The sequence below is a fragment of the Anomaloglossus baeobatrachus genome, chromosome 5, assembly GCF_048569485.1.
Source record: "Anomaloglossus baeobatrachus isolate aAnoBae1 chromosome 5, aAnoBae1.hap1, whole genome shotgun sequence".
NCBI classification, from domain to species: Eukaryota; Metazoa; Chordata; class Amphibia; order Anura; family Aromobatidae; genus Anomaloglossus; species Anomaloglossus baeobatrachus.
In genome coordinates, this window is record NC_134357.1 from 587867845 (window position 1) to 587891880 (window position 24036).

The 24036-nt window shown below is 47.7% G+C and overlaps 1 protein-coding gene across 1 annotated transcript in view; it reads left to right on the top strand.

The window, feature by feature from the left end:
- Window positions 1-306: 306 nt before the first annotated feature.
- Window positions 307-24036, top strand: part of LOC142313164 (uncharacterized) — a 190579-nt gene continuing 166849 nt past the window's right edge. The window contains exons 1-3 of the mRNA XM_075352152.1: window positions 307-497; window positions 695-785; window positions 7506-8587. Of these exons, the coding sequence (XP_075208267.1) occupies window positions 7538-8587 (1050 nt within the window). The 5' untranslated portion in view covers window positions 307-497; window positions 695-785; window positions 7506-7537. The remainder of the gene's footprint in view (window positions 498-694; window positions 786-7505; window positions 8588-24036) is intronic.

Consider the following 24036-nt stretch of genomic DNA (forward strand, 5'->3'; position numbering starts at 1 on the left):
GGAGAGGTGACACTGCTGGGAATGCTGGGACATTATACAGTAACGCTATGAAGGGATCGGGGGTGACGCTATCATTGTATGTGTCAGGTTCCTATAAGGTGTCAGGACGTCACCGTCTATTTCTCCATGGAGGAGTGGGAGTATTTAGAAGGACACAAAGATCTGTACAAGGACGTCATGATGGAGGATCCCCAGCCCCTCACATCACCAGGTAATAGACAGGACTAAATACACACGGCCTATAATTATCTGTATGTAAGGAATGAATTCAGTCCCTGTATGTGTCTCCTCCAGGTCTATCCAGTAAGAGGACAACACCAGAGAGATGTCCCCGTCCTCTTCTCCCACAGGACTGTAAACAAGAAGATCCCGATGTTCCTCAGGATGTGTTTCCTCCATTTGTATTCAGTAAGAGGACAACACCAGAGAGATGTCCCCGTCCTCTTCTCCCGCAGGACTGTAACCAAGAAGACCCCGATGTTCCTCAGGATCATCAGGTAGATGGAGAGAAGGTGTCATGAAATCTCCCTATGATGTGTAGACGGCTGTGAAGGTCTTGTGCTCAGTCTTGTTTTATCCTCCAGTATTATATGTGTTATACTTGTGTAATGAGAGCGGTGGAGATGGCAGGATTAGAGCTGATCATAGATGAGACTTCTCCATCTGTCTGTGACTTTTACAATATTTGTTTCAGGATGAAGACCTGACCCATATTAATACTACAGAGACATATGAGAGGGATGATGAGTGGTGTAAAGAGGAAATTATTACATTTGACTACCCAGGTGAGGCTGTGTCACTTATTAGGCTGTGTGCAGTTGTTTGCTTAAAATAAAGGTTTTATCACAAGGATATAATCACTGCCTGACTACAGATCACCAATTGTGCCCCCTCCTCTGATAAGCAGTTCACTGTCAATAGACTATGTATACACAAAGCTGTGGTGTGGGAAAGGATATCTTTCTGACCTACACTACATCTAAATGGCAGTTTGCAGTCTTGCAGCACTGGGTTGAAATCCCACCAAGGACAACATCTGCAAGGAGTTTGTATGTTCTCCCTGTGTGCCACATTACAGATCCTAACACCTTACCCTATGGTTTCTCTGCTTCTGAGCTACATAGGCAGGCTCGGGCATCGACCAGCTGTGGGCTCATTCATGATCAGGCTAGCAAGAGTTCATTACTGCTAGCCTGCTTGTTACTTCTGGGATCACATGTTGAGGGAAGCCTATCACATTGGCTCCCTTCCTATTTAAGATGGTGGAATCTGTCCTCTCACGCCAACTATAGTTTATTGCTGTGTTGATCTGTGAGCTGTTGTGTCCTAGTTCTGCTAGTGATTGTATTGCTTTGTGCTTGGAGTTGTGGAAGTTCTCCCATTGTCTTGTTGTTTCCTCTCTGCTTTTATTTTCCTCCTAAGCTCTCATTGTCATATACCTCTGTGTGTGTGTGTGTGTGCAGAGAGAGAGAGTTTTGGTTTCCCCTGTTTGTCTATTTCTGTTGGCTTTATCACTCCTGCCCTCCACAGGAGCTGGGGGTATAAGATCAGGTCTGGTCAGGAGCAGGGCCATGAAGGCGGCTCAGACATCCTCACCTTCAGAGGTAACTCTGAAATCTGCAATAGCTAGGGTCCCCTAGCCTGAGGGCCAGTCTAGGAGCCCCTGTCTCCTGCTTTCTCCCCGGGTGAAAGCACCCACCTCCGTCGGTTGTGCGTCATGGGTAAATCGTTGCCCGTGGTGCACAACATCACTAGGACCTGTCACACATACTTACCTGCCTAGCGACGTCTCCTTTCTAAAGGGGCAGTTCGTGCGGCGTCACAGCAACGTTACACGACAGCCGTCCAATAGAAGCGGAGGGGCGGAGAGCAGCCGAAAGAAAGTGACACCCACCTCGTTGCCGGAGGACGCAGGTACGGTGTTGTTCCTCATTCCTGGGGTGTCACACGTAGCGATGTGTGCTGCCTCAGGAACGACGAACAACCTGCGTCCTGCAACAGCAACGATAATCGGGATTGGAACGACGTGTCAACGATCAACGATTAGGTGAGTATTTTTGATCGTTAGCGGTCGTTCGTACGTTTCACACGCAACGACGTCGCTAACAAGGCCGGATGTGCATCACGAATTCCGTGACCCCAACGACATCTCGTTAACGATGTTGTTGTGTGTAAAGCCCCCTTTACTGATAGGGAAGTTAGATCGTGAGCCCCAATAGGGACAGTGATGATCACGTATATAATGCCCTGTAAAATTAATAGTTACATACACTACTCACAAAACGTTAGGGCTATTTGGCTTTCAGGTGAACTCTATTTATAGTTCACACTACAGTGATATTTTATCATGACAGTCGGACATTTAAGTAGATGCAGCAATTTTGATTTCCTGACATCAATCAAATTATTGAAACAAAAGCCAACGCCAGTGGTGGGTATAACCCCCCCAAAAATGTCAATGTCTCAATAACTTGTCATGTGGCCTTGAGCATCAATTCCAGCTGACAACGACATCTGTTGGTCATCAGGGGAGTTATTGTTTGCGGAGGTATGGCATCCAACACTTCTTGAAGAGCGGCCCTCAGATCATTGAGGTTCTGGGGTACAGAGTTACGAGCCTCTTCACAGGGACTTAGCTGATCCCAAAGGTTTTCTATGGGATTCAGGTTTGGAGAAAGTGCAGCCACTCCATTTAAGATGCCCCAGTTTTCAGCAGCTGCTCTCTAATGATGAGACCTCAATGAGCTGGAGCTTTGTTGTCCATGAAGATGAAATTAGGTCTATGTTGTTCATGCAGAGGCACAATGACTGGATTAATGATGTTATTCAAGTAGTAGGGGCTTGTGACTATACTATTCACAAAGTGTAGGGCCGATCTATATTGACTAGACACACTTACCCTCACTATAACAACACCACTAAACAGTCGTCTGGTGACAGCAGTGGCTGATGCATAGCGCTCTTCTTAACGTCTTTATTATCGTTGGCAGCCATCATTTCTGCCCGGTGTCAATCGACTTTCATCGGTGAACAACACTGAGACCACTGGTTCCTCTTCCAGCAAGACAATGATGCCTGTGCCTGGTGGTGCGGTCAGGTACTCTTGCAGGTCGTCTAGCACACAAGCCTTATGTAAATGGTTTTAAATGGCCTGACGTGAGAATTGGGTGCCTCTCACCTCTCTTAAATGTGCCTGGAGTTATGTAGAATTTATCATCCGGTTCCAAAGGGCATTGTTCACAATTAATCGGTCATCAATGTAGGATGTGGCCAAAGGACGTCCACTTCTCTGCCTTTTTGTGAGTCTTCCAGTCTCTTTGTGTCTCTGTACAACCTGCTGGTGACACTCTGTGACACTTTAAGCTCAGTGGCCACTTCCATCTGGGAACATCCTGCTTGAAGCCTCACAATGGCGCGGTACTGCTGATCAATTGTTAGGTGTCGTCTTGGTCTCATGATGTAAAAATGTGAACAGCATGATGAGGGGGACGGTTTTATACCAATTCTAATGGAACCCGGAAATTTATTGGATGATTCACATCAAACACCTGCTGTGAATTTGTTCATTAGGCCCCTCGTTAGAAAACAGCAAATTGTGGAAAATGTCCTGAAACATTGAACAGTTGGACATTTGCTTCCAAAAGTGCAGAGAATGTGACATTAAGGTCAGCTGAAAAGGTCAGAGGGCATTTTAGGATCATCCTGAAATTTTACCCGAAAGCCGTGTAAGATAAATATATAAAAGGTCTGATTGTATCACAACGACTGCATCCAGTAAACTAAGTTATACATTATTGGAATCAGGAAAAAAAAATTTTTATATCTTTTCATGGGGCTAACATTGAAGATATGTACAGTACTCCATGTACGGCTTGATTGGTGTCCTCTAAATAAACTGATGGGAACAAAAGTGAGCCCACCACTAAGTAAAAATGACCAACTTGTTCCCTTGGTGTGGATATTTTTTGTGACCACCATTATTTTCCAGCATGGCCGTAACTCTCTTAGTCGTTGAATTCACTAGAGCTTCACAGGAGCCGCTGCATGTACTGCCATCCTCTATGATCATGACATCACGGAGCTGGTGGATGTTACATACCTTGCGCTCCTCCACCTCCTCTTTGAGGAGGCCCCACAGATGCTCCATAGGGTTTAGGTCTCGAGACATGCTTGGCCAGTCCAGCATCTTTATCTTCAGGTTGTTTTTTTACAATTCAGTTGTCATCTTGGCGGTTTGTTTATGGTCTTTAGGGCCATTTACACGCTGTAACATCACTAACGATATATCGTCGGGGTCACGGTATTGGTGACGCACATCCGCCGTCGTTAGTGACGTTGCAGCGTGTAACACGTATGAGCGACCTTAAACAATCCCAAAAGAGGCAAAAATCGTTGGTATGTGAGACGTCGTTCACTTGCCAAAAATCGTTGCCTATTCAGTAGCGAGGTTGTTTATCGTACCTGCGGCAGCACACATCGCTATGTGTGACACCGCAGGACCGAGCAACAACCTTGTACCTGCGGTCGGCCACAATGAGGAAGGAAGGAGGTGGGCGAGATGTTTGTCCCGCTCATCTTTGCCCCTCCCTTTGTATTGTACAGCTGCCGTGTGACATCGCTGTGACACCGCACGTACCCCCCCTTAGAAATGAGGCAGTTCGCCGGCCACAGCGACGTCGCAGGGAAGGTAAGTCCATGTGACGGGTGTAAGTGTGCCGCCCCCATGCCAGCAGCCTGCCACTGCTCGGGTCCGTTCCTTCCGGTGGGTGGATCGAGGGTCTCCGGACCCAGGGGATCCCGCAGACACTCCGAATGAAAAGGGGATGGGCTGGTGGATGTAAAACGTATATGTACAGACTGAGCCGTACTAAGTTCGTGACGCCACCCACGGTGTGTGTTGAGATTGGACACCACCACTGCAGTTACAGGGCTCCCGGGGGATATGTTATGCAGCAAGTTGTTAACCCCTCCGTAGGCAGGAATGGTGACCCCGGGACCCGTTGGGGGTTTGGTGCAGGGAGATGGGCGGCCGCTGGGTGCTGGTGTACTCACTATTTAGAAAACACATGAGTCTCTGGTAAACCAAGGTGATGGTGGTCGGTGCCCGCAGCCGGCTGCGTTCTGGTTCCCCCAACCGGCTGGTGGTCTCTGTCTTTCTCCTGCACCTTTTTAGAACAGTGAACTGCCTGTGCTTGCAACTTCAGGAGTCCGCTCCCAGCTGGTTGTGGCCTAAGGAGCCCTTGCCTGCAGACGCTGGCCTGTGGGATCTCTGAGCCTTGGCGGTGGCCTTTTATCCCCCTCGGTGGGCTGTTGCCTTCTATTATTGACTTTGGGTGGGACAGGACCTATAATCCTGGCCTCAATCGGTTAATTAACCAGTTCCAGTAGGTTCTGGTTCCCGGCTTCAGGGTCCGAGTACTCCCCTTTTGTGCACGGTTTCCGGTCGGGTCCCCAGTGTAGGTACCGGCGGGCTACAACCCTGTCCCGGTCCAACTCTGATCTGCCGAGCCGTCTTCCCGTCTCCTGCGGACCGAGACCACCGTCTGCCTCCTAGCCAGTGGCACCAGGGCTCCTACCCTGGCGCCGTTCAATTTTGGGGTTTTCGCCTCTGCTGGAGCTGGGCACAGCTCCAGCCCACACTCCTCTCCAACTTGAACTCTCAGCTTAAACTGTCTGTTTTCCCGCCCTGGGCTGTCTAAACTCCTCGGTGGGCGTTTCCCAACCGCCTGGTTCTGCCCCCTGGTGTGTCTATCTGTCCCTAACGGGGGGTGACTGGGGTTTTCTGGTCAGCTGCTGTTACCTGTGAGGGAAGGTGTTGTGCAAGGGCCTATTTGTGACTACCTGGCCTGGTCAGGGCATCACATAAGTGATGTTGTGCTCCACAGGCAGCAATTTGCCTGTGACGCACAACCAACGGGGGTGGGTGCGCTCGTTAGCGATATCGATAGCGATAGTGCAGCGTGTAAAGTACCCTTTAATGTTGGAATACTGCCCTGCATACCAATTTCCGAAGGAAGGAGATTATGCTTTGCTCCAGTATATCACAGTACATGTTGGTATTCATGGTTGCCCCAATGAGCTGTAGCTCTCCACAGCTGGCAGCACTCATGTAGCCCTAAACCTTGACCCTCCTGACCGTAGGCAGGATACATTTGTATTTGTGCTCCTCACCTGGTTGCTGCCACCACACATGCTTGACTCCATCTGAACCAAATAAGTTTATCTTGGTCTCATCAGACCAGAGGACGGTTCCAGTAATCCATTTCCTTATTCTGCAGCAAACTGCGGGTTTTCTTGTTCAACATTATTAGAAGAGGCTTCCTTCTAGAATGACAGCCATGCAGAGCAATGTGTTGCAGCATATGGTCTATGCACTGAGACGAGGACCCCCTACCTCTGTAACCTCTGCAGAGTGTGGTGTATGGTCTGAGCACTGAAAGGCGGAGCCCCCAGCCATGTACCCTCTCAGCAATGCTGGTAGCACTTACACATCTATTCTGAAAAGACAATCTCTGGACACGACGCTGAGTACGTGTACGCATCTTCTTTGGTTGACCATGGCATGGCCTGATCTGAGTGAATATTGTCTTGTTAAAACGCTGTATAGTCTTGGCTTGTCAAGAATTAAACAAGATGTGGTAGTTACTCCAGTGAGATTTCTGACCACGCCAATTGTGAGATGCTCTAGATTCGTGAAGAAGTTTCCACCTTTCCATGAATCGGCAGCGTCTGACTCCATCATGCCCCCTCATAAAGACCGGCAAGAAAATAACCGGTCTTGATGAATCGGGGTCAGGGATCTGTTGAAAAGGTTCATCTCAAAGAAATTAACTTTAGAAAATATCTCCTTGGTTGAATATTTTAGTTATTAAAATATACAGGGTCAGAAAGTATTTAGACAATAAGGTTTCTGGCATACAAAGGCATTATTCTACTTTGAATAATAAGGAACATAAGATGGCCATAAGAGAGCACCTTAATGTCAGCACTCCCATCAAAGTCTTTATCCCAATCATATTATGTAACACTGTGTACTTACAATTGCTCATTTTGTCCTTCTACCCAGTTAATTCTTCTATTTTCCATTAGTTCTATCACATCATGTGATTAAACAGACTAGTTAAATCCTTCTAAGATCTATGTAGACCTGGGAAGTATTTTACCCACATGAGTCATCATTAGAACTACAATGTGTTTTCAGTGACCCACATTTCTAATTCTAATGATGACTTATGCAGAGAAAAGAGACTTCTTGTTTCTATATAGAGATTAGAATGATTCAACTAGTCTTTAATCACGTGATGTCATAGACCTATAATGGCAAGTAAAAGAATTAACTGGGTAGGACAAAATGAGCAATTGTAGGTACACAGTGTTCTATAGTATGATTGAAATATTTTAAGAGGATAAAAATGTTGAGTGATTATTTAAGTATAAATGTTCTAAAATATAAATATTAGGTGACATTGTTCAAAAATAAGAACATTTGTTTCTATTCTTGGCAGGTGACTATGCGTGGAACTCAGAGGAACATTGGATGCCTTTAGATTGTGAAGCAGATGATTGTGATATCACAAAAGATACATGTGAAGAACATGTCATAATTCCAAATATAACCCCTCATAGAAAAGATCTATCATCTGATCCTTTTGAACTGGAACTGTCTTCTGATTCATCACAGAAAGTTCAGAAACATAAACAGCATGGAAAAGATGTCGTGAATCAAAGTGCTCTTACTGGAGAGAAGCTATTTTCATGCTCGGAATGTGGAAAATGTTTTGAATGGAAATCCTATCTTGTTAAACATAAGAAAACTCACTCAGGAGAGAGGCCATTTTCTTGTGAAGAATGTCGGAAATGTTTTAGAGAGAAATCGGATCTTCTTAAACATCAGAGAATTCACACGGGGGACAAGCCGTTTTCGTGTTCAGAATGTGGGAAATGTTTTAACCAAAAATGGTGCCTTGTATCACATCAGAGAATTCACACTGGAGCAACGCCATATTCATGTTCAGAATGTGGAAAACTTTATACCAAAAGAGCAAGTCTTCTTAGGCATCAGTGGGTTCACACAGGGGTGAAACCATTTTCTTGTTCAGAATGTGGGGCACTTTTTACCCATAAAGCATCTCTTGTTAAACATCGGAATGTTCATACAGGAGAAATGCCATTTTCATGTTCAGAATGTGGAAAATGTTTTAAACAGAAATCGGGTCTTGTGACACATCAGAGAATTCACACAGGAGCAAAGCCGTATTCATGTTTAGAATGTGGAAAATGTTTTACTAATAATTCAAATCTTCTTAGACATCAGTGGGTTCACACAGGGGTGAAGCCATATTCATGTTCAGAATGTGGGGCACTTTTTACTGATAAGTCATCTCTTGTTAAACATCAGAATGTTCACACAGGATCTATGCCATTTTCATGTTCAGAATGTGGGAAAACTTTTAACAATAAATCACATCTTGTAAGACATCAGTGGGTTCACACAGGGGTGAAACCATTTCCTTGTTCAGAATGTGGGAAATGTTTCAGTCAAAATTCAGATCTTCTTAGACATCAAAGATCTCACATAGGGGAGAAGGCATTTTAATGCCCAGAATGTGAGAAATGTTTTTATCAAGAAATCAATTCTTAAAGGAAACCTGATAACAGATACATGCTGCCTGATCCACAGTCAGCATGTGTGAGACTCTGCCTGTATGATATCAGCAAGGTATGTTTGACTCTGACCCACAAAAAATAATTTAAAAGCCGACAGGGACCAAGCTGTAAGGCAGAATAGTCAGACAGGGGAGTAAACAAGGAGAAACCTGCGAGGATCAGGTTGTCTGAATATTCTCCCATGTGACTTGGTCCCTGGTGGCTTTAAAGGGAATTTGTCAGCAGGTTTTTGATACCTCATTTAAGAGCAGCATAATGTACACAAAGAGACCCGGAGTTCAATGATGTATCACTTAAATTAGTGGCTGCAGCCATTCTGACACAGTGAAAGATTTGAGATTTTGTATGTAGCAGAGATCTGAGAGCTGCCCCCACCCACACCAGGCTTTCAGTGTACATTTTCATACACAGAAGTTGCTAATCACAGAGGGGGGGTGGAGTTGGACTACAACTCACACACTGCTGAGACCCACTAATGATAAAGATAAAAGGCTTTATTCACAGTGTAGGGTGGAGTTCCACTAAAACTCATGTGCTGCTGAGACCCACTAATGATAAAGATAAGAAGCTTTAATCCCAGTGGGGGGCGGAGTTGGACTGCAACTCAAGTGCTGCTAATGATGCACCCCAGGGCTTGGGGTACTTGGTCCCGGGCCTTGTATTCACTGGGATGTATCACGGGTGGCCGTTGCCTGGTTCTGTAACCCTGGGGTCGCTTAAAAAGGGGATTGTACAAGGGAAAAATAAAAATAAAGTGTTTTTTGTGACGCCACTTGCGGTATGGGTAAAGCCGCAGCTGCAAAGTCTCTCACTGCTGGGGCTGGTGGTATTGGGCAGCTTGTGTTTTATGGCTCTTCGCGAGTAGAGCTAGGCCCCAGGGAAGGATGATGGTGCTTGTACTATGGTGATGCAGACGTGTAGGAAGAATTCAGACAACACAGGGGCTGCGGTTTAACTCATGCTTTACTCACTGGTTTGGAGTGGCTGCAACCCAGCTGGTGCTGGTCTCTACCAATCCGGTATTCCCTTTGTTCCAGTGCCGGTGTAGTGACCTGGTTAGCTTTACTTCTGTGCACCCATCTTTAGTTGGTGGGTCCCCATGGCCTGGAGCGTTTTGGGGTCCCCTCCTGTTGTCACAGTCTTGGCCCATATGGCAGGCAGCTTGAACCTCCTTTGGGTTGGACCTCTGTCCCCGTTCCCAAGTTTCCTCTTTGCTGCTGTGCCCCGAACACTAATGTCGGTGAGGTCCTGGATGGTCCCCTCACCGGGCAGATTTTATCAGGTGAGCTTGTAGCGTCCTCCTGAACTAGGGCTCTGTACCTCGCCGGTGCTCGGTCCAGTGAGTACTCACTCCCTACTCTCCCTGGCAACTGTACTCCTTTTGCTCAATCAGACACTTTACACTCTCTGTCTGTGTACTGACTTCTAACTTCACGTCTAACTGACTTACTGTTTTACAAGATGTCCGTCTCCCATCACTCCACTGACTAGCCCCTCCTCCTCCCAGGTTTCTGACTAGTGGATTGGATGAGTCCCAACCAATAGGTGGCCATCCATCAGTTCCGTCTCTGGCCTGTTACCCAGTCTAGGGAAAAGGGCGTGGATTTGTGTGTGTGTTGTGGTGTTTACCGGCACTGATCTTCCAGGAATCCGGGGTTAGATGTAGTACCCTGTGGCACCTGACACTCAGGGGCGCCACACTAAGACCTGCTAATGATATAGATAAGAGGCTTTAATCACAGTGGAGGTGGAGTTGGACTATAACTCACATGCTGCTGAGACCCACGAATGATAAAGATAAGAGTCTTATACTAACATAGCAGGTAAACAAAAAAAAGACTGAAATAAGAGACACAGGGCTGAAGTCTCTGTTTTAACACTTGCAGCAAGCTGTCTTCAGGTTACATTGCAGAAATATGCTGACAGAGTCCCTTTAAAAAAAAATCAGTCAATGTCTTATACATGCTGATGATATTTGCTGTCGGGTTTCTTTGATGGTTATTAACCATCAAAAAACTGCATACAGGTTAGAATCCCCTTATTTTAATCAAAAGCCGGCTCTACTTGCACAAGAGCAGTCTTACACGGGAAAAATCTTTTTGCCCTAAATGTTTTACGCACCAATCACATCTACCTAAACGTGTAACTGCTTGCGCTATAAATTTACTTTCTTTTTTTAAAGCTTTTGTTACTAAGGCCTCATTCAGACTTGGGTGATTTTTCACATATGCAGTTATCCGTATTGTTCATCCGATTTTAACCTTGTTTTACTCACAAAAGGTAGAAGAAAAATACAACAATTCTAGTTAAAATACAGTCACATGTCGTTGACGAGATAAGAAAGGCAATTTCGAACACTCAATGTTGGGCAAGAACTTAAAAATATCTGGTGCTGTAAAATAAAGTATTTACCCTTTTGTACTGGTTTTTTTTTTTTACTATTTTGTCACATGTAAATGTTTTAGCTTATTTAACTGCTTTTACTGTAAGATAAACATGAGTAAATACAAAAAGATTTATTGAAAATCTGCTTGTAAAAAGAAAAGAAAAATACCGTATATTTTGTTTTATAAGACGCACCCCAAATTTGAAGGCGGAAAAATGAGGGTCCGTCTCATAATCCTAGTGTCTCTTATATCCGCTCAGCAGGAGGGCGTAGCAGCGGTTGAGCGGCTCAGGAAGGTCACAGGAGGCAGTGTAGGCGATGCTGCGGGTTCGGAAGTGGGGTTGTTGCGGCTCAGGAGGGTTGACAATGCTGTAGGCTCGGAGGAGTGTATGTCGCGGCTCAAGAGGGTCAGTTTGAGGAGGGTCGGCGATACTGCAAGCTCGTGGGGTGTCACGGCGGCAGGCGCCATTATTCTGCTGGTGGGCTCAGAGGAGGGGGTGTTGCGGCTCAAGAGGGTCAGTGTGCGGCAGCGGAGGGTCGAGAATACTGCAGGCTTGTGGGGTGTCATGGCGGCGAGTGCTATCGATCTGCTGGCGGACTGAAGGCTCCATTGAATCGCCGGCTGTTGACATGATGGACTTCAAGAAAATGGCCGCGGAAGCAGCACTTGTGCAGATTGGCCTCTGTGGCCATTTTCTTGAAGTCCATCGCATCAACCACTGGCGATTCAAAGCCTGCAAATCAATGTCAGCCTCCGCTGCGACACCCCACAAGCCTGTCGTTGAAACTCCGCAGCAGCACACTGCCCCACTGCAATGACACCCCTACGAGCCCTCCGTATCGCCGAACCTGCGCCACCACTGCCACCCCAGTAAGCCATATGCGGTTTGTAAGATGCACCCCATTTTTCGGAGGAAAAAAGTGCGTCTTACAAACCTCAAAATACGGTAATTGCTTTCCAAAACCAAATATTTGGTTGTGCCATCATGGAATAACAACTGCAAAACAAATGTTTGTGATCACTTGCAATGAATTCTGTAACATCACTTGGTTTTCGAGCATAAACTGCCATTTAGAGATGGATTTCACACCATCACACTGCTCCATTTGACTGTCAGCATGATGTTCCTATGGTGGGATGTAGTGTTAGTTAGATGTAATGGGAGTTTCGACTTTTAAAAAGGTTCCACCTTCAAATAATCAGTTTAATGAATGTTAGATCAAACGTTTTGGTGGTTAACTAGATATATTTTTTCTTAAGAAGTAAGTCTTGGTCAACCATGGTTTGCAACTCTTCCCATGGATGGAATTTTTGTCCAGCGTCTTTCTTGGTGTGAAATTGTGTACTCTGACTTTAAGGGAAATGAGGCCTGTACTTCTTTAGATGTTCATTAAGGTTCTTTTGTGACCTCCTGAATAATTTGTTGATATGCTTTTGTCACGTCTCCATCAGAGTCTGCGACTGTGATTTCTGCTCTGGCTACCAGGCGCCGCCGCATTCCCACTGTGGGTGGTGGCGGTGATAGAGGCAGAATCAGTACCAGCAGCTCTGGTGAGTGCAGTCTCTGCTCATCCACCAAACTTGGTAGGCCTGGGACTTGCACTACCACTGGCTGACTGTGGCGGTGTGTGCCTTCCAGGTGACATTATTAGCTTCCAGCTCCAGCCTATTGGAAGGCACTACACCCTTCTTATACCTATAGTAGTCTGCTTCTCCCTACCAGATATAGTCTAGTTTTTTACTGCTTGTCTCTGGTTCACACCCTGCCCAGTATATTTGATCCCTATGTTTCGACCTCTGCCTGCTCTCTGACGACCCTCCCACCTGCCGATTTTGTCCCTTTTCTGTATTTCCTGGTTTGACCCTGACTGACAACTACTCTTCTCGGGACTACAACCTCCTGGACTCTGTAGTAATTCCAGATCCCTGTACAGGGGCTTTGGGGTTCTCGGGATCCCACTTTGTGTGCGACTAGCCTCTAGTCTGTTACTCTGACAGCCATTCTGAGACTGTGGTGCCAGGAAGACCACACAGCTTTTGGTGAAATTTTGGTAGGCTGGGCACTTCAAGGAAGGTTCATCACAGTTCTAAGTTTATTCCATTTGTTAAAAATATTTCTTAGGCCACTTTCAGTATTTTCAGTGTGAAAATCTGAGGTTGTTAATCACCTAGATAGGGTAACAATGCAATTATTTTTATTCTTCCATCCAAGGTCTTACAGCAACTCCAGATAGATGGCCGAAACAAGATGCCCCCAGTCCACAAGACCCCAAATCGGGATCGATAGCTCCTTTGCCCCCATACCAGGCAAGCTTAACTGTATCCCAAGTTTTGGTTGGCCCACAGCTTTTATATTTTCCGCTGCTTTAGTCTGCAGTCACAGCCTACACTACTCCAGATGATTGATACCACGACCGTATCATGTGTATCCAGCTCCAGTCTGCAACAAGCCCCATCACCTTGTCAGTGGCCTAAGCTGCCCCCCGGGAAGCACCCCCAACCCAGTCAATGCTAACTCTGTACTTCCACAGCCACCATACCATTTCCCAAGTTCTGGTTGGCCCATAGCCATTGTTCTCCCAGGCACTAGTCCCATTATGTGGATAGGGATTGTAGATCCAGTGGAGCTAACACCACAAGGGTCTCACATGTAACCCGAGTTAAGGGGGCTCAGCTTTAGAAAAATAACTCCACCAATGCACAGTTAGCAGTACAGGGGGGTGTTTCCCAGGTACCGGGCTCGAACTCAAGGGGGGGGGGCGTACGGTGGCTTGGTATACTTAGAGCACTGAAGAGGAGATGTGGGGTTGTTGCCGACTGAAGCGATACACGTGCTACAGTCGTGGTAGCCATCGTCTGGAGGAGCATAGGTTGTGACTGCAGACCACACCGGCGGGAGATACAAAAACTGTGGGCCAACCAAAAGTTGGGAGTCAGTGGGTATCACCTTGTAAGGGTGCAGCGGAACTACCTTTCTCGGTTTGAGATCATCGCTTAGATCCGTGGTAGATTTCAATTACTTCGTTTAGCATCTGTATTTGAAGGTCTTTGGAACATGACATCATGGCCAGCTATTTGAGACCTTCCCATCTGCTTCACATTTCCAGACTGTCTATTGACGTCATGTTTAGATTCAATAGCTATGGCAGTAATCATGGCATTTGTCAGCTGACTGTCCAGTATAGTAAGCCTTTCCTGCATAATGTGGCTTACTGACTGCTGAAGTAATATAAACTCAACCTTGAAGCAGCATTTGCACTGTGCAAATTAGTAGTTAACTGGTTTGTAGGATGCTGAATTCCCCAAACTAATCCTCCCTGTCATTGTGTAAGCACACATTTGTGACCATGAGCGACATGATTTGGAAGAGCAAGATCATCGTTAAATCATTGCAAATCTTGTGCATGAGCGACATTTTCCCTCACTTGGAACTTGCAACGAAACGTGTACTTTACTGGCGTCATCGGAGCGCTGAACATGGCTAGGAAGGCAGCAATGGTGCTCAACTCGGACAGCTGTGGAGGAGCTCCAAATTTCCCAATAAAGAAACTTGTTAATCGTTAACATTTATCAAAGCACCCTCTTTTTATTCTAATTAGAACTTTACGCCTTCTTGGCATTCTCTCAAGCAGCTTGTGACGGGGTATGCGACAGAGCAGTGAGGGACGCCAGGCCAAGGAACAATCCAAAGAGCTTTATTGGAACCACAAAGATAAAGCACCAAACAAATATAAATCTTTAAAGTCTGCAAGGAGTCCACAACAAAACAAAAGATCCAGGGGCACCGCCTGGTATTCCGATGCCAGGGAAAATAGGGCAATGGTCCTCATATGAGTTCCTTGAGTCCAACAGGGGGAACAATAAAACACAATCCCAAATGGCCACTGATCTCCAGTCTGTAACAGTCCATACACAGGCCCTAGGATCCAGCCTCAGCTATAGATCCTAGTGCTTCTCCAGCCGAGATCCAACTAACTTAACATGGGTCTCATTGTTCTCTCTTGGGATCAGCCCCTTAGGTGGGCACACCTCCCCCTAGACATCTGATACATGAATGGACTTTAGATTCCTGGCTCTGTTCTGTTTACCAAGTTGTGGTTGGAGAAGTCCCATGCTGAGAAGAACAAACAATCCCCCAGCAGAAGCAGCACAAAGGACAGATAGACTATTACACCATGAGCACAGGTGGGGGAGGGACACGCTGTTACACAGCTCCATCAGATCATCACCTGGATTTGCTTTCCAACAGTAAGTTCCTAGAAAGACTGAGCACTTGTTGGCTGGTTTGTCTTCACTCTGAGGTCCAACTCATTCCAAACCATCTCCATTGGGCAGAGTCCGGATAATTGTGTAGGCCACATCTTCTGTTCTGACACCGAACTGCATTTCTCTCCTTCTTGAACCCATAGCCGTTATGTAGCCTTGAGGTTGGTTTGCGGTCATTGTACAAATGATGATGGTCCCACTTAGCACCAACATCATGAATGGCATGCTATTGGAGAAAACTAAGGAAACCATGCTCGGTGTGCCTTGAATTTGGAAGAAATTACCAATACTTTCACCAGCAAAGTAACCCAAATCTGTCAAACTTCCCCATCAAATGCTTCACATGGGCACCATCCACTTTTTTTGCGTCTCACAAAAGTAGAGCTATGTATAAAAAAAAGTCTCAGATTTTGATTCCTCAAACCACAGTACATATTTTCAGTTCTCTAATGTCTGGCCCTTATGTAGGCTGGCCTAAACAAATCTCCTCTTCTTGTTTGTGATCCTCAGTAATGATTTCTTTGCAGCAGTTCTACCATAAAGGCATGCTTCTCGCAGTCTTCTCTGGACAGTTGATGTTTAGATGTGTCTTCTGCTTGATGTTTGTGCACCAGAGCTGGTATCCAAATGGATTCTGGTTTCCGAGGCTGGTAACCTATGGTGGTACCCCTGCCTCTGCTAATCACTCCTTGTGGTTGGAAAGATGAACTTTTGGCAATCCATACCTGTTCATTGGAAGCCATTCCAAGTGACAACCTGATGAAGCTGTTTGAGAGTAGGCCATGAGTGTGTATCGCTGTCTTTAGAGTAAAAAGGGAGTACTTTGAGGAATCTATGGTTTAGTGCGTTATTCCTTTATTCCAGGAGTCCCTTCATTGGTTTGATTAGTGATGGGCGAATAGTAACTATTCGTGTTCAGATTATTCGGACAAATCCCAAAGTAATTTTCTGGTGTTCATCACGAGTAACAAATCAAATGTCAATAGGGAAAGGGAGCACTTTTATTGCCTTGGCGAATACTGGAATAGTACTCTGTATTCAGTAAGCATTATTCAAACACAAATAGTTACTGTGAGAAAATACAATCCATTTTGTTCTTATAGAAACCATCTTGTCTTATAACTGAATGATATGATAGGGCTCAGCTTATACTGATGGGTGGGGAGGTTACACATTTCAATACACACTCCTGTGGCTCTTATTAGTGCATAGTTCAGGGGAGTTATTTCTTTGTTTGGGGTACTATATAAACTGGTCACATGATGTAATAAAGCAGAAACCTTCAGTACACCGCAAAGCATGTGTGCTACAATGATTTCCCGAGCGCTCATAAAACAAATCTTACTAATTGGAGTTTCAAAGCATTGAAAGTTGTATTTTGCTCACAGTTACTATTTGTTCATCACTAGTTTTGATGCCTTTAGTGTGAATCTACAAGGTTCACATTCCAATAAGAAAAGGAAAAGCACTGTGTGAACGGGTGTGTCGAAACCTTTGACTGATACTGTATTTCTACTGGACAATTCCATCTATAAGGATTATTTTTTTGCTCAGGATAACAGTCTATCTCAACAGTACCATCCAAAAGGACCCCTTTTTCTCATCATCCTCCCCGGGGCCCGCTCCACCTGTGGGGAGCAGAACCATCTTTGCTGCTGCAACCATCCGCCCAGGAGGACAGCAACAGCAGAGGCAGCTAATCCCTGGTCGCATACCGCAGGTGGCGTCACGAGACAATCCTGATCAACCTCATCCACTACTACCCTCATCCTCTCCGTTCCCTCATCCATCCCTTTTATTGTACACCTCGGGGCTACAAGGTTGGTCAGGGCCACCTGTGACATCCCAGACCCGACATCATCAGCCCGGCGATGAGTATTTAACCCCTTCCCTGTAGGTGCTACAACTTTGGCGTCACAAACAGTATAACGTGCCCGCAACCAACGGTACTGTGCGCCTTACAGAACTGTGTTAAACATATTCTCCAACAATGGCAGTCGCCATTAACTGTGTCGCGCGGAAAGAAAAGGTGCGAAGAGAAACCCCGTCGCTAGAGCAACTGAAAGTTAACCCCCGATTCCACAAGTTAGATGCGGCACCTGGCTGAGGTTCACCAAGGGGGGGAAAAGATGTTCAACCAAGAAGGGGATCCAGCTTCCGCAATAGTCATAGCACCGGTGATGCCACTCTTCATGCTTTACGTACCGGGACCAGCATGGCTACCGCAATATTCAGGAGAGTCGCATACCTTGAGCGACTTCCAAGAGAGACTGGACAGTTTATTTGATGTGTATCCCTTGACGGAGAGTTAAAAAGTGAGCATACTAATTGGTCATCTAACAGGTGCGGCCCAGCGGGAAGTCAAGTCCTGGCTGGACGCCAATAAAGGGACTGTAGAGCAAGCTCTGGCTCGGCTGAAGGACACTTTGGACACTTGCACTGCAGCGGAGATAAAGGTACAATTCTTCGAGTGTAAGCAGGGGGTGCAGGACAGTGTACAGGACTATGCTTTGAACTTTCAAGAGGCACTAATGGCCGTGAAGCAAGTGGATCCTGGGAGTGTGCATGATGGGGACCGGCTGCTGACCGAGCAGTTCATTGAGGGGCTCCTGTCCAATGCCCACCGGATCCAGCTGCGCATACTGGCCTTGTAGAACCCTGACTTAGACATTGCCCACTTCAAGGACCAGGCTGTCCAGGTGCTGCGACACGCGACCCCGGATGGCGCTCCACCAACCCGGCTCCTTACCTTCACCTATCCAGAGGTGGTGCCCTCCACCCAGACCACCATGGAGGCGGATGCCCAGACCTTGGGTGGTGATTTCACTGCAGACCTGACACTTCAGGTCCAAGAACTGTCGAAAAACGTGGCCACTCTCGCAAAGGCTGTGCAAACAATGCAGACAACTCCGCAGTCCATGGCCACTGGGCTGGTCACCAGACCAGGTGGCTCCCCGAGACTACGTTAGAGGGAAAACCCATCGGCCTGGGGGCAGATTAGTCATCGCTGTGACCCTGCCGGGCGACCGCTTTACTGCCGTTGTGACAAGCCAGGACACTATGCTCAGGCCAGTCCTCCAGGCTCATAAGTAACCGGGGCTAAAGATCGACACTCGGGTATGGGGGGGGACCGGCCCAACCGACTGGCAGGACAAGTATGTGGGAGGGCGAACGGCCCTACCGATCGTACTGGATGGCATCCCAATGAACGTCCTTCTGGACACTGGGTCCCAGGTGACAACCATACTATATGTTCTTTACAAAAGGTATTGGGTTGATTCTGACATGACGCGTTGCCCAGATACAGACTTGTCCATAATTGCCAGTACTGAAGTCACTGGGGAAGATATAATTGTGGCCGTTGACCGCTGTACGCGTACTCCAATGGTGACTATTGGCACTAATGTGATAGAGAATTGTTTTTCCGAGGTAATTGTTTTATAGCAGCAGGTGGCCGAAACTGCCAGCATCAGGCAACAGCGGGCGTTACAGAAAGAGATCAGGGCCCTGATGCAGAGGCAACAGATGGAGCAAACTGGGGGAGAAATTCGTAACGTTCGGGTGAGCAACTCCTTCCCCATTGTGATTCTGTGGCGCTCCTGGCCTTGTCAGGCACTACTGAGTACTGCACCCATGCTGGGGGCAGTACAATACAGGTAATCCAGAAGGCTGACCGAGGTGTGACTACACAGGCGCATAGTAATCAGGTCTCACACATCTACCTTTGGGTGGACCCCTGGGGAATCCAGGAGCGGGCGTGGCCTTCATGTCCACTCAAGGGGTGTGGTAGAGAGCCTGGTTGCTAGGTTGCGTAGGCAGACAGAGTAGGAAGGAGTGAGCTGAGTCTGAAGTGGAGCTCAGGGAGAGCAGAGAACAGAGAGCAGACCACCACAGAGTCCGCAGCCACGTAGCAAAGAGAGGGCCCATAGTTCACAGGAGGCAAGCAGCCGGAGTGACCTGGTCCAGGCTACAAGCAAACGGGCCAAAAGAAGGGGAGAGAGGCATCAGCAACTTCCCTGGGCGACCCCAGCAGGGCTTCTAGTAGAGGTCACCTCAAAACACACAGGGCTAGGAAGGCGAGTTGGTAGTCACCCTCATCAGCCAGCCGGAAGAATACCTGGTTCCAGCCTGGTTCATCCCAGCTACGCCCGGGTTACTCACCCTGCCATCAACTGTGAGTAAAAACCCTGAAAGACTGCCTGGACTGTGTTTGAGTCACTCTGCACCTTGTGGTTCCACACACTTACATCGGGCCCTGGGGCTTGCCTCACTCTCGGGAGGCCACTACAACTGACTGCACCCACCATCAGCCCCAGGCACCCCTTAATCTGCAGTGGCGGTCACCCTGACCGCAATACCGAGAGTGGCGTCATGAAAATCCTGAAGAGAAGGTTCCCAGACTGTTCCTCCACCTGGAGTCCCTGAAGGTAATGCACCGACACAACACCTGTGGGGCTTCACATCTCCCCCAAGAAGTGAGATGATGATCTGCTGTCGGGTGGCAATAGGCCTCCAGGGTCAGGATTATCAAGCCCTCATAGAACCTGTGTATTCAGGGGATAGGCTCTATGTCCTGACAGCTAGGGGTGTAGTCGACGTTCGCTAGTGAAAGGTACCCATCTGAATTTTAAATTGCGGGGAGGAGGTTAAATTGCCCGTTTATGCCACCGTAGCTAAGCTGTTTACCGTTAACAACTGTGTCATCGAAGCAACAGGGCCCTTGGCCCCGTCCGACCTGGCGGAGGGAGACGGTGACGGGGGTCCAATGGCAGAGTGGTGCCAGCAGCTAAACATGGTCACTGATTCTACCCCTTCCCACCAAAAACAGGGGGCCCATTGTGTGGTACAGGAATATGAGTGGGTATTCAACAAAAACCCTCCAGACTTTGGGCAGGTGAAGGGGGTTCAACACCAAATACCCACTGGGAATCATCGCCCCATCAAGGAAAAGATACCGCCCTGTGCCCCCGCCTCATTATTAACGGGCCAAAGAGATGTTGCGGGAGATGAAGGAGGCTGGGGTGATCAGAGATATCTATAGTCCCTAAGCCGCTCAAATAGTCTTGGTAAAGAAAACAGATGGCTCGATGAGGATGTGTGTGGACTATAGGCAGGTTAACCGCATTACGCATAAAGATGCTTACCCGTTGCCTAGAATAGAAGAGTCCTTAGCAGCCTTGAAATCCACTAACTATTTCTCCACCCTAGATATCACCAGTGGGTACTGGCAGGTTCACATGGCAGAGGCAGACAAGAAGACCACGTTCACAATGCCCATGGGCCTCTGCGAGTTCAACTGTATGTCATTCGGACTATGCAATGCATCGGGGACATTTCAGTGGCTAATGGAGTGCTGCCTGGGGCACAGGAACTTCTAAACCGTACTGCTGTGCCTGAATGATGTCATAGTGTATTCGAAGACTTATGAGGATCATCTGTAGCACCTGGTGGAAGTGTTTGAGGCCCTGTCCGGGTTTGGCCTAAAGGTGAAACTGTCCAAGTGTCACCTGCTGAAACCAAAAGTACAGTACCTGGGGCATATGGTGAGCGCTGACAGAGTGGCCCCCGATTCAGAAAACATCACTGTCATCAAGGACTGGCCCAGACCCACCACCATCAAGGAAGTGCGGCAGTTCCTCGGCCTGGTAGGCTATTACCGAAGGTTCATTAGGGAATTTACCAAGATGGCGTCGCCTCTCCAAGACCTCCTGGTGTGTCGAGCCAAGAACCGGGGACCCCCATTCGAGTGGACCAATCAACAGGAAGAGGCATTTATCCAGCTCAAGCGGGCTCTTACTGGATAAGAAATCCTGGACTACCCGGACTACAGGCAACCCTTTGTCCTCTACACTGACGCCAGCAATGTGGGACTGGTAGCTGTGCTGTTCCAGATACAAGGGGGCAGAGAGAAGGTGATAGCCTATGCCAGCAAGAAGCTTCGGTCTACAGAATGGAACTCGGAAAACTACAGTTCATTCAAGCTAGAGTTCCTTGCTGTGGTCTGAGCAGTCACTGAACATTTTAACACTACCTGGCATCGGCAAAGTTCACGATATACACGGATAACAACCCACTGACCCACCTAGAGACAGCAAAGCTGGGGGCATAGGAACAGAGGTGGATGGCCCGGCTGTCCAACTACGACTTTACAATCAAATACCGGGCGGGGCGGAAGAATGCAAACGCAGATGCCCTGGCCCAGATGACTCATCTGCCAGAAGCTGGAGAAGACTTGGAGGAGATGGAGATGCCAGCCTTCTACCGGCCCTGTCTCTCTCAATGCTCGCACCAGGTGAAGGAGAAACAAGCGGCAGAACCAGTAGCCTCTCTTAACACGCTGCCCCACTAAAACTGAAAGGAGACACAAGACAGCGATCCGGCCGGCCGCTTAGTCAAGGAACTGTTAACCCAAGATAACTCGTATCCTGGCCCAGATGCTCCCCAGGAAGCACGACAACTGTGGAAGGAAAAGGGCAAACTCTTTTTCTACAAGAAAATGATGTGTAGAAAACACATTGACCACCGAACCAATGTGCTGGTCTGGCAGGTAATTTTTCTAAGGAGGGATGCCGCAATGGTACTGGTGGCTTACCACGATGGGGCGGGGCACTTCGGGTGGAAGAAGCTGGAGGCCCTGCTGCGTACCCGCTTCTTCTGGATCGGCATGAGACCGGCGATCGAGAAATGTTGTCAAGAGTGTGGAACATGTAGCCTGAGCAGAAGGACTGCAAAAGCCAAAGAGCTCATCTGCAACCCATTGTCACAAAGCAGCCACTTGACCTGGTGGCCCTGGATCATGTAAAGTTGGCTCCGAGTCGATCCGACTATGTTTATGCCCTCACCATAGTGGACTATTAAGGCCCTGTCACACACAGAGATAAATCTGCGGCAGATCTGTGGTTGCAGTGAAATTGTGGACAATCAGTGCCAGGTTTGTGGCTTTGTACAAATAGAACAATATGTCCATGATTTCACTGCAACCACAGATCTGCCAAAGATTTATCTCTGTGTGTGATGAGGCCTTTACTCTTTCCTGGTAGTGGTCCCAGTCAAAGACCAGACGGCCAAGACCGCAGTCAAGGCATTCCAGGAATACTTCTGTTGGCCGCATAGCTACCTGGAGCAAGTACTCACTGACCAAGGCCCAGACTTTGAAGCCGAAGTGTTCCAAGAATTCTGTCACCTGTACCGTTGTAAGAAAATAAGGACCACACCGTAACATCCACAAACCAATGGGCTGTATGTGAACCGGGTGGTGCTATATCTGCTGAAGACCCTGCCCCTGGAAGAAAGAAACCTGTGGCCAGAAAAACTGTCCGACCTGGTGGACATGTACAACCACATCCCGGTGAAGTCCACCAACTGTACCCCAGCTTATCTGATGCGGGCAAGACCTGGCAGGCTGCCCATAGACCTGGACATGGGCGTCTTGGTGCCTGAAGCAGCTCTATTAGATGCTGACTGGGACACTGTACGACAGCAGTAGTACCGCAAGGTCCAAGCATGTGTGGAAGAGAGTTTATCCCAGGCTATGCTGCGACAGGAGACGCACTACAATCAAGCGTCCACAGCCACCCCCTAGCACCAGGAGAAAAAGTCTTAAAGAGGAAACAAAGGGTGCACAAATTGGTTGACCAGTGGGAAGCTGAGCCATATACCATCCTGCCCTTGAACTTTGTCAATCCCAAGGTGTACCTCATCAGTAAGGATGAAGGAAGAACATAAGCGGCGGGTTCAAGGGATCACCTGAAGATATGCCCCAGATTGGTGAAGATTGCCCTGGAGTTTCCCAACCTAAAGCACCAGAAGAAGAGACTATCCAAACTGTCCTTGGAGCATTTCCCAAAACCTGGACACAGTGGAACCAAGCTGTTGTAGTACCGGTCTTAACCTTTCATCAAGCTGTCCCACCTGAAGCAGTAGTAACTCCAGATCAATCCGAAGACCTGCCGGCTGCCACAACAGTGACTCCAGCCCAGCCAAAAGACATACCAGCCAGTGAATTGGATGTCACACCAGCAGAGGAACCGGAGAACCTGCCTCTTGCTTGCGATGAGTCTGTCATGCCCACCGTGAGTCTAGGGAGTCAACCTGTCCTGCCAGTAAACCCAGGGCCGAGAGATGCACGTATAGAATCAGTTAGGAATATATAAATGTAAATATTTTTGTATATGTAAATTGTATTATTTGTCATGTTTTGTACTCATTGCTCTTTAAAATGTCAGTCCAGGAGTACTGAATTTAACCAAGGGGGAATATGGCACCCCAGTGGTCATGGGAGCCACAGTGGCATTGTTCTCCTCCCCGGGGGACAATGCTATGCCTGGAACAGCGGGGAGATTTCCTTGTCAGGTGCAATCACACACACAACACTTCCTAACTCAGGCCAGAAGGGGGAGCTCAAGTTCTGGTTGGGACGAGCTCCCTGTGCATTCTGGGCTGGGGAGGGGTTAGACAGGGAAACAGGAAGAGGAATGTCAGAACACAAGAGGTGAGCAAAGAGAACGGTCGCTGTAAGAGAGCTGAGTGCAAGCTTTCCAGGACCGAGCGCAAGAAGCAGGACACCGGGGTCCTTGCCTGTTGGGAGCTAACAGCCCAGCAGTAAAACCCAGACAGCAAGACATTCTGCATCTCCTGCTCACCTGAGACTCCAAAGGCAAAGTAGCACCATAGAACCTGGGACCGCAGAAATACAAGCGGGCCCTGCATCCGGCTC